We start from the raw sequence: 12,061 nt of genomic DNA on the forward strand, positions 1-12,061 counted from the left end.
GGGCTCCTTGAACTCAAAAAATTGAAAATTCTGTAGTTTTAAAAAAGGGCATACCCACCAGGGGGCCCAATCGACATACGGAACTAATATAAAAAACAATATTTTATGCAAAATTGTTGAAATCAACTTTAACGCGTGAATTTAGATATTTTGTCGGGCCCCCTTGAACTCACCGGGCCCCGGTGCAATGCACCGGTTGTCCCCCCCTCTTGTGGGCCCTGGTTATGATGTCATCACCTTTCTCGCCCCCCAAGGTTTTTTGAAAAGTCGGCGCCTATGGGATGGATGTCCACCTGGCTTCAATTTTTGTGTGGATAGGAAGGGCAGGGAAGCAATGGTGCCTTTTTAATGTCATGTAAGCTATAGGCTACTGCACATTTTGCAATATAACAGTTTCTGTTATTCGCTATTAGCCTAATTATAATCTTTCATTTTGCCTCAACATAATATTGTTTGGGCTTCAGGAAGTTTAAGGTTAATATCGCTTGTTACATCACTTTTGTAAACATAAAATTGTGCAAGCAAAGTCAAAATTTCCTACTTAGGCATCAAAAATAACTTGAGTTACCTGATTATTTCAAATTGATGAATTATTGTAAATGAAAGCCATGTGCATATTGACATAACGTTGTTTTACGTTGTTTCATTGTTAAATGAGTATTACTTGCTCGTGAATGTACTTTTTGTGCCAGATCTGTTGCGTTATGGATTACTTGCCATCTACATTAGTTAACGAACGACTTACTGATGCAACTATATTACTATAACGTATTTCAACATCACAAAAAAGGACTTTTTTCTGGTTGTGAGTTTAAAGCACAACATTGCATTATTTGTTGATTCAGCAGAATCAGCATGAATGTAGCTCAGCTATACAGCCTTCAGTTTTACGCTTCATTACCTCAACCGAAGTGTTGCTATAGCAATTTCTTTTTCGCGCGAAAAACAGAGGCTTAATACGGTCTTGTATAAATCGCGCATATGTTGCATCGCAAATAAGCTTCTCATATAAGCCTGGCCTATATAAGTATTCATCGATTTTCAGTACATCGATTTTCAGTACACTGAAAATCGATGTGCAAAAAGAAAGGAAAAAACTTCATCACTGCAAACTTCAACCACTCAAAATCAACCAAGAACAGGTCAATAACTTCCAGGAAAACTTAGAAACAGCTCTTAAAAACAAGAAGCAACAAACACCAGTCAACTCAACTACATAGAGGAACTTCACAATAATATAACCATTCCCTTACATGAAACTGCCTCGGCATACCAAGAAGAAAAAATAATGAAGAAAAGTAAGTTATCTGAAAACACTATGCAGCTAATGAAAAAACGTAAAGCATGGAAAACAATGGACAATAATCGAAACAAAATCAAAGAGATAGAACTAAACAAACTAATCAAAAAGAACCAAAGAATGGACATTCGATCCCATAACATGACAATAATTGATGAAACTATTAAACAAGGCAGAGGATTCAATTTTGCAAAGAAAAAACTAAGTCAAGGGAAAAGCCAAATAACAGCTATAAAAGAAGAAGACGGAAAAATCACAAACAATCAAGATCGAATTGTTGAAAGATCAAAAGAATTCTATGAAAAACTTTACAGTAGTAACAACAATCTGCAGAATATCTCCAAAACACCAAAGCCAAAAATAGCAAACCACGAACCACCAATAACTGTTTCTGAAGTGAAACATGCTATTGATGCTCTAAAAACACAAAAAGCTCCAGGACCAGACAACATCACTAATGATCTTCTAAAAGATACTAGAGAGACCATATTGAAAAAGCTAGCTAATCTTTTCACTGAATGCCTTCAGCAGGGAAAGACTCCGGAAGCCTGGAATACTGCTATCATGATCTTGCTTCACAAAAAAGGAGATCACAAAGATCTGAACAATTACCGACCAATCAGTCTACTTAGTAGTGTCTACAAACTTTTCACCAAAATCCTTTCCTATAGGCTAGCTAATCAACTGGATGAATGCCAACCAAGAGAACAAGCTGGATTTAGAAGTGGCTACTCTACCATAGATCATCTACAAACAATCAACCAAATAATCGAAAAAACAAATGAATACAACTTGCCTCTCTGCCTTGCCTTTGTTGACTACAGTAAAGCGTTTGATTCAATACAGATCCCTGCAGTGCTACAAGCCATCAGAAACCAAGCAATTGACCAAACATATGTCAATATCCTTCAACACATCTATCAAAATTGCTTTTCCTTCATCAGACTACACAAAGACTCAGCCAAATTTCAACTTAAACGAGGTGTTAGGCAAGGAGACACTATCTCTCCTAAGCTTTTCACAGCATGCTTAGAAGAAATTTTCAAAAATTTAAATTGGGAAGAAAAAGGTATCAAAGTAGATGGCGAATACCTATCCAATCTCAGGTTTGCTGATGACATCATTTTGATATCTTCAACACCCAATGAACTCCAAACAATGTTGACTGAACTCGACGAGACAAGCAAAGAGGTCGGTCTCAAAATGAATTTGACTAAAAGACAAGTTATGTTCAATCACCATGTCAAAGGAAACCAAAACATTACATTAGATGGAGCCAATCTCCAAAACGTGAACAAATACACATACCTTGGCCAAATAGTAACCACATCACCTGATAAAGAAGAAGAAATTAAAAGAAGAATTACACTTGGTTGGCAGGCATTTGGAAGAGCGAGCTCAATATTTAAAAGTAAATTACCGATCTCAATGAAAAGAAAAGTATGTAATCAATGCATTCTCCCAACAATGACATACGGGGCAGAAACATGGAACTTAACGAAAGCACTAACACTCAAACTACGCACTGCGCAAAGATCACATGAAAAAGTACTCTTAGGCATTACATGGAAAGACAGGAAACCAGCCAAATGGATACGACAACAAACACAAATCAAAGATATCATTGAAACAATAAAAAGTTTAAAGTGGAATTGGGCAGGACACATCATGCGAACAACTGACAACAGATGGACAAGAAGAGCTACTGACTGGATACCGCTTGACAATAAACGCAAAAGAGGGAAACAGAAAACAAGATGGCGAGACGATCTCTACCAATTCGACAAACACTGGACACAAACGTGCAAAGACAGACAAAATTATAAAGATATGGGGAAGGCCTTCGTCCTGCAGTGGAACAACAATGGCTGACAATGATGATGATGATGATGATATAAGTCTGACTTAAGCATAAGCCTGACTTATTTTGAGATTCAAATCTGAATTCCGTCCTAACTTCTCGCCTAGATCAGTGGTTCCCAGCAAGGGAGAGCCACTGATCTAGCTGACTTAGGCTATTTTCTAAACTGTCTAGTAATTTGGTTGTCTAGCTAACTTTAAAAAACATCTAAAAAGGCTATAAAAAGGTGGGGGAAAATTGCGCTCTCACTCGCTCGATGTAGCGAGGAAAGCAATGTTTATCAGATGAGCAATTTTGGAGGCACTGTCTTCAATGCCACCAGAACACAAAATCATTCAAAATTTGAATGAAGGTCAGCTTAAAAAACTTACCTTATTCAAATAGAATATCATCCCGTTGACCAATGAAATTCCTGAATGTTGGATTCGCAGTGTGAGCATTCAGGGCTGCTGAGATTGCCCCATCTATGTAGTGTTTAGGTACTGCGGCATGTTTGCTGATGAACTTGTTAGCTGTTACCCATTCTTGTCTGTTTATTGTGTGAAATCCTTGAGAAGCCTTTGATTGGTCAGTAATAACGTTTCCTCCCCCTCTCCATCTCCCTCCTCCTTAACTCCTTAAACTGCAGGCAATAAAAATAGCTCAACAAAACATTCAATCCACTCTTGACCTTTAGCTGTGCAAAGTTGCGGATCACAGCATCAAATGCAACGTCTGATTTAGTTCACAACATGTACTTGCTGTTCAATCGGTTTTGAGTCATGGTTTACAAGCAATTCTTAACAAATCTTTACAAATTTTAGTGTGCTAAAACCACGTTTTCAACACGCAATCGTTGAAGGTACCGGTTTACGCGAAAGAATCTCAAAGCAACAAAATATTTGGAAAAGTGTTTCGAAAGTTGCGATTAATGATTTCCTTGGGTAAAGATCATGGGTGATGAGTTCCGGTTTGCAGCTCAAGTTTGCTGTGTAGCTTTCTTTCAAATGTACCAACTACAACTTGTTTAAATTTGTTCTACATGCTTGCAACTGCACACCAGACATATAGCCTACCGTAGCCTACGATAAAATTTCCATAGAACTTAATCTATGATGTATTTAAGGTTCTTGATACATTTGTTACTAGACTATGAACGGCTAGCGAGTCTTTTCCACAATAGCCTGCGGTAGAATAAATTTCGTTTGTTTGATTGAGCGGTGAAGAGGCTTTGAAGGAGCGTTCCGTCGCCAGAAAATCTTTTTCTTTTTAATTCATAGTTTCCACAACAAATTTAGCTTGCGAGTAGCCTACTCTGCCCAGCTTTCTCTAATTTTGTTTACGTTTTCCTGTAATTTCATTACCCCTATCTGTACTCTGTAGTGGTAGGATGGCGCAACGGATAAGGCATTGGCTTTCCAATAATGCAAACCTGGTTCGACTCTCGGCTTCAGCTGGTTGTTGAAAAACACCGCTCACCTCTACCCAGGGTGTAATAAATTGGGTGGGCGTAGTTGCTGATGTAAAGGCGGCCGAGAGAAAGGAACTGGCCACCCTACTCTCCTTAGTGCCGAAGGCTTAGTATAATGAGAACCTTATTTTCTCATTCCCCAAAGCTCAGTATCTGAGTATGGGACCTTTACTACTGTTGATGAGTGATCCGCTTTTACACGAATCAATGTGATTTTACTTTGTACTTCGCGTGGTCAAATTGCCTTTCTCATTATTCTTATCGAGTGTAGACTGTATATAGCTGTGAATACAATTTGCTATGTTAAGAGTATGTTGTGGTCCTTGGCTCCCTATTAAGCAGGTTAACAACATGGTGGCAGCGTGAATCATCATCTTTCTGAAGAATAGTTAAAACCTAGCCCAGAAGCCTAGCTGAGTGCTGCAGAAGTTCAACCCGTCAGCATTTTTGAAAGATTTTAATCTGCTTTAATCTTGAGTTCGATCCATAGCCAAACAGCGAAAATGACAGAGTCACATATTCGTTTCCCTCCTATGTTGGATTTAAATGATGGGAATGTCGCTGAGAGCTACAAAGATTGGAAAGACCTCCTTGATATATACCTATTGGCCAGTGGCGCAAATACCAAAGAAAAGAACGTACAGCGCGCCATCATCCTCAATTGTGCTGGACCCCAGGTGGTCAAAATCGCCAAACAATTTACGTATGCGAATGAAGACGAGAAAAAAGATCCGGAAGTGCTACTTCGAAAACTATCCCAATACTGCAACCCAAGACAGAATGAGGTAATGCAAAGTTTTCGGTTCTGGAAGATGTCTTACCAGGAACCATTCGATTCTTTTTTGCGAGAACTGAGAGAGAAGGCAACGAACTGTAATTTCAATGACACAGATCGAATGCTCAGAGATAAAATTGTTTTCTCTGTCAATGACAAGTTGCAACAAATTTTGCTTCGTGAGGAACGGTTGACCTTAGAAAAGACAATTCAAGTATGCCAAGCTTTTGAAATGACCAACAAAAATGTAATTGAACTGCAAAGATCTACCACATTAGTGAATAAAGTGGTCACGACTGGTAGAAATAGGCCTACTGGTAAACAGTACAAGTCGAATGAAAGACAATGGCAAAAAAGACCATCCGACAAAACCGATTTATATGTGGACAATTGCAAATTTTGCGGCAAGCGTCACAAACGAGGCGCTCAATTTTGCCCCGCCTACGGCAAAACATGCCATTTGTGTCACAATCGAAACCATTTCCAAGAAAAGTGCTTATCGCGAAAACACGTACACGAGACCAGGCAAGAATCACTGTACCATGACGACAAAGATAGCGGTGATGACAGCGATGCGTATCTCCATTCGGTTTTAGACAAAAGCAGAGACACACTCACAGCGCTTTTAGAAATCAATGACTGTCAAGTCCGTTTCCAAATAGACACTGGCGCACAGGTCAATACTATTTGTCAGCGCTATGTTCGCAAAAACCAAGTCAAGCCAACACACAAAAACTTGGTCATGTGGAACAAAACGAATGTCAAACCTATTGGCGAAACGGTGCTAAGTGTGACAAATCCCAAAACACTGAGCGTGCATGATGTAACCTTTATTGTTGTAAAAAATGATTTCAATTGCTTGTTAGGTTTATCAACGGTAAAAGAGCTTAACTTAATAACTATTAACAGTGGTTGTTTTCTTGCAAATGTAAATGCTACTAACGATTTGGGTGATTTAGGAACTGTATCTTTAACGCTTGATTCAAGTGTGAAACCTCGAGTGTTACCGTCGAGAAAAATCCCTATTTCACTGCAAACTAGAGTAAAAACTGAACTTGATAATTTGAGTGATCGAGGCATTATTTCTCCTGTAAATGAACCGTCCGAGTGGGTCAGCCAAATGGCAGTAGTTGAAAAATCTAATGGTGATTTACGTATATGCATAGACCCACAACCCTTGAACAAAGCACTCTTGCGTGAACATTACCAATTACCCACTGTTGATGACATATTGCCCCAGTTGAATGGTGCCAAAGTGTTCAGCAAACTAGATGTGAAACAAGCATTTTGGCATTTGAAGCTCGATGAGGAATCGAGCAAACTGACCACCATGATTACACCCTATGGGCGCTATAAGTGGAACAGACTCCCCTTTGGCCTTAAAGTGAGCAGCGAATTTTTTCAAAAGCATCTCACTTGTGCTTTAAGCGGTCTAAACGGGGTGTTGGCAGTTGCTGATGACATCATTGTTTTTGGCTGTGGAGATTCCCAGCTAGCCGCCGAAGCAGATCACGAAAGTAATTTGCTGAAGTTGCGTGAACGATGTGAAGAGCAGCAAATTAAACTAAATGATGACAAGGCCGTGATCAAGACATCCGAAATAAAGTTCATGGGGCACCTCATTTCCAAAAATGGCATAGAACCCGACCCCAGCAAAGTAGAGGCGATCAAAAACATGCCATCACCCTCCGATGTTTCGGGAATCAAACGATTTTGCGGCATGGTGCAATACCTGGCTCGATTTATGCCAAACTTAGCAGATGAGTTAGAGCCACTACGAAAACTCACCCGCAAAGGGGTGGAGTGGAATTGGGCTGATGATTGCGAGAACGCGATGAAACAAGTCCGAGCAAAGATCAGCACAGCCCCAGTGTTGACTTTCTACAACCCACAAGATGATTTGACATTGCAGGTCGACAGCAGCAAAGATGGCGTCGGGGCTGTCTTACTACAAAATGGCAAACCAATCGAATATGCCTCGCGTGGGCTAACTGTTTCGGAAAGAAAGTGGGCCCAAATTGAAAAGGAAACACTTTCTGTTGTGTACGGACTCGAACGATTTGACCAGTACACGTATGGACGAAAGGTGTTCGTGGTCAATGACCATCGACCGATTGAGACAATTCTAAAAAAGCCCCTTAGCCAAGCCCCACGACGTTTACAAGCTTTGATCATGCGATTGAATCGCTACTCTATTGACTTCAAGTACGTCCCAGGAAGCTCGCTTGTGATAGCTGATACTTTAAGCCGAGCTTACCCCGAATTGAATGACACCCAACAACCTATCACCCGTGTCATGGCTATTTCATCATTTAATGACATACCCGACAAAAACTTGCAACTAATTAAAGATGCCATGTTGCAAGACCAAGAGGCGAAAGACCTCTTAGCAAATATTCAAAACGGATGGCCGCTTGACAAAAATGAGCTCACCGATAATGTTAAGCCGTATTTTTCATTACGTGACACTTTAAGTTGTGATAACGGTTTGGTGTTGAAAGGTGAACGTATTTTTGTGCCTAAAATGTGTCGTAGTCTTTTTAAAAATCACTTGCACCGAGCTCATCTTGGTTACGCCAGCATGATGCGCAGAGCGCGAGAAACCATTTTTTGGCTGGGTATGGCCAAGGAAATCAGCCAAATTGCTGATAGCTGCATCATTTGTCAGGAGCTCAAACCAAGTAACCAAAAAGAGTCTTTAAAACAGCACGATGAAGGCTCATATCCTTGGGAAAAGTGCGGTGTTGACATATTTGAAGTGAATGGTAAAAGTTTTCTTGTCGTTGTGGATTATTTTTCAAATTTTTTTGAAATTGACCTTTTGACCCAAACTACCAGTATGCAAGTTATTTGTTGTATCAAAAAGCATTTCGCACGATATGGAATTCCCAAAATAATTGTATCTGATTGTGGTTCGCAATTTTTATCTTGTGAATTTAAACGTTTCTGCAAAAAGTGGAGCATTTCACACGTTACTTCCTCACCTGGCCATCAAAGGGAAAACGGGAAAGCCGAAGCTGCGGTGAAATCAGCGAAGCACCTCCTTCGCACAACAACCCGAAACCATGAAGACCAATATTTGGCCCTTTTAGAACTCAGAAACACCCCGAGACAAGATGTTAATATCAGCCCGGCAGAGATCGTATTTGGAAGACAGACCCGTTCCGTTTTGCCCACTGTTATTAAAAGCACTCCAACGAAAAGGTTCCACCCCGAACGCAGAGAAACTCGACGTGAAACCGTACTCCGCCACTATAACAAAACAGCTAAAAACCTACCCCCTCTACTCCCAGGTGACCCCATATTTTTCCAATCCCCAGAAAAAAGTGAATGGCGGAAAGGCGAAGTTGTCAAACGCACTGGCTCCCGCACATACATTATCCGATCTTCAAATGGCAGAACGTACACACGAAACCGGGTACATTTACGAAAGGACCGAAATCAGAGGTCCCCCCGCTCCCATTCCTACGACGACACGTTAATGCCTTTTTCTTCACCTAGCCCTTGCAGCCCCAGCCCAAACAGCAGTGAAACAAACGAACAAAATAATTCTGGCCCAGTGGGAAGACCCACACGAACCCACCGCCTACCAATTAGATTACGCGAATATGTTGTTTACTGAATTGTTATCGTGTTTACAATTATACTGCCGTCAAGGGTACCCAAATTACCGTTATAAAGAAATTTTGTTAAATAGGGGGATGTTGATGAGTGATCCGCTTTTACACGAATCAATGTGATTTTACTTTGTACTTCGCGTGGTCAAATTGCCTTTCTCATTATTCTTATCGAGTGTAGACTGTATATAGCTGTGAATACAATTTGCTATGTTAAGAGTATGTTGTGGTCCTTGGCTCCCTATTAAGCAGGTTAACAACAACTACTCTATAGTGACACGGAGTTTTGTGAGGACGCCCCACTCTAGTAGTGAAATATTTCACAGAAGGAAATATGCTAGAAATATGAAATTTCTTGACTTTTAGTTTTGCTCTTTGCCAATTTTTTAAACCTACACTCGTCATTTTTCTACCTTCCTGCCCTTCACAATAAGCATTTCGTCTCAGGTGGCAGACATTTTCGTACAATGCTACATACACTGTATAGCCTACAATTTAATGTAAGTGCAATATAAACGTTAGTGCAATTACTTTGATATGTAAAAACGCCCAAAAATGCCTTATATATATGAGCAAAAGTAATTTTTTGTTTAGTTTAGCATTAATTTATGTTATAATTCAAAATTTCAATTTTGAAGCTATTTGTGGGTATTTATTTGTAACTCATAAAGTGTAGATAAAAAGGTGAATGCGAAGGAAGGTACAACTGTCAAACTATATTCTATGTACAGAAGTCTGTGGTAGGCTAGTTGTGTTCTCAACTGTAAAAACAAAATTATCCAAAGAGTGTTTAATGAAGACTGAAAGTTGGAAGAGTTACTTTCTTTGACATTCCACAAATATTTTTAATTCTGTAGATTTTGGTTATTAAAAAGATAACTGCCATTTAATCAGCAGACTTTCGACTCTTTGCATCTTTTTCGTTTAAATCGACATAAAGGATCGAAAATTAATTCAAGTTTTATTGTTCAAGAAAATGCAATATCTTCTGACAGGTGTCGAGAATAAATTCCTTTGCAAGTTTTATAGTTATTAGATATTTGTTTATTGAGTTTCCAGTTACGTATTTTTCATGTTTTTTTATTTTTTTATTTCGCACAGCGCTTCATGAAAAACACATAATACAGTCCTTGTTGGTAAATTACAAAATCATGTTGCCATGCCAACAGGTAGGTAGCTTGCGTTCTGGGTGCGTAGCGGGCATTTTGAACAATGGTTTGGAATTGGGCATGTGTTCATGACAACTTAAATTTGATGATTTTATTAGATTTCCTGTCTCAGAAAACATGTATTCAGACATTTTATTCTAAAATTGTTTCATATATAGTCTACTTGCAAAAATATTGCATAATTAGTGTTTTGCCCCAATTTTTGATGCCATCTTGGATTTCGTACCTCAAGAATGTCCAGAAAAAATACCACCTTAATTTTTTTAAGTTTATCGCATCTTCATTCAATACGAAGTGAGTTTTTCGTTTTAACAAAAAAAGAAACAACATTACACATTGGCCTGCACTGATACGTTTAGTATGATTAGTAAAGTTTTTCATTAAAAAATAAAATCAGTACAGTACAGACGTTTTTTAAGACACATACTCATCAACTGTTGTAAACTACTATTTGAACCAAAAGCTTCCCCTGGCTTTGTATTATATTCTAGCAGTGAAGGTGATACTGTTTTGAAAGCAACATTTTGATATTTTATATTTAGAACATGTCCTTTATAAACTAATCCTGGTCATTAATGATACAGTAGATATTACCGCTCGTAAATGTTGCTTTTCAGGTCAAAGTGGAGCCATTGGAATGTCATTATCTGGACCTACAGGTCAACCAAGTGTTGTGGTAAGTGACGTATCTCACTGTGCTTGAGAAGATAGATGATAGCTTTTCTGAAAAATTAACATAACGTAAACGATATTTTTTGTTTTGTATGAACTTCTATCAGTGGAATCAGTGGTTTGCATACACGTGTGATTGTTAAATTAATTTACATGTTTTTTGATAACAAACTGCTTTTGTCAGTTTACTTTTTGTCAATTTTTATGGTACGGTTGCATATTAGCCTACTTCCCGGTCGTTGTCAAAAAATCCTGAGATATAATTAATTTTCTATATTTACTACAAATTTCAGACAAGAGTGTGGTGCACATAACTGAAATATGATTTAATTATCGCATAAATTCAGTAAATGTTCACAACAAAAGCTTAATCGACAAGGAAAAGAAAAAAACGTGCAATTCTAATAATTTGCCTTGAAAAGGATGTTATATTATTTCATTTATTTGTTGCAGAATAATATGTATTGGCGAAGCCACACTTGTGTAGCGAAAGCTTCAGATTAAATTTCAGTTTATTAATTTAGCATAGTGATATCTCTGGCTTCAATGTTTCTGCAGACAGAACGTCACTGTTTCAACTTTAAGGTCTCATCAGTGCAGTAAACGTACACTAGACTTGAACGCCTTATTACTTTATAAGTAATTCAGAATGGTGATTTCCCCATTTGTGGTAAGCAAGAACCACATTTGAATACTTTCACCCACCTTGTCAGAGCCATCAAACTGCAGGAGCGGTGAGCTATGCGCTATGAAGCAGCAAGGTGTCTGCTAGCAGAGTGCTCAATTGGCGAACCAAGAGCATCACATAACCGCAGACAGAACGTCACTGTTTCGACATTAAAGTCTCATCAGTGCAGTAAACGTACACTAGACTTGGTACATTACAAGCAATTCAAGATGGTGATTTTTCCATATGTAGTACGCAAGGAACCACATTTGGGTACTTTCACCCACCTTGTCATACTGCTCAAACGCCGGGGCGGTGAGCTGCCATTATTCCAGTGTAACTACTGCACTGATGAGACCGGGAGGTCGAAACGGTGTGCACTGTGCACTGTCTGCAGTTATTGACGCTCTTGGTTTACGCCAATTGAGCACTTTACTGGAGGCACCTTGCTATGCATTGCGCAAAGCTCACTGCTTGCAGTTTGAGCACTTTGGCAAGGTTGACAGTAGTACCATTTTTGGTTACTGATAAGGTACCACAAATGGGAAAA

General features: G+C 39.1%; 1 protein-coding gene across 1 annotated transcript in view; it reads left to right on the top strand.

Moving 5' to 3' along the window:
• Nucleotides 1–10,352: 10,352 nt before the first annotated feature.
• The window catches only part of LOC145768989 (integrin alpha-2-like), a 91,368-nt gene continuing 89,659 nt past the window's right edge, over nt 10,353–12,061 (top strand). The window contains exons 1-2 of the mRNA XM_082580589.1: nt 10,353–10,466; nt 10,790–10,848. Coding sequence (XP_082436715.1) covers nt 10,406–10,466; nt 10,790–10,848 — 120 coding nt within the window. The 5' untranslated portion in view covers nt 10,353–10,405. The remainder of the gene's footprint in view (nt 10,467–10,789; nt 10,849–12,061) is intronic.

The sequence above is a fragment of the Aplidium turbinatum genome, chromosome 4 (assembly GCF_918807975.1).
Source record: "Aplidium turbinatum chromosome 4, kaAplTurb1.1, whole genome shotgun sequence".
Classification (NCBI taxonomy): Eukaryota; Metazoa; Chordata; class Ascidiacea; order Aplousobranchia; family Polyclinidae; genus Aplidium; species Aplidium turbinatum.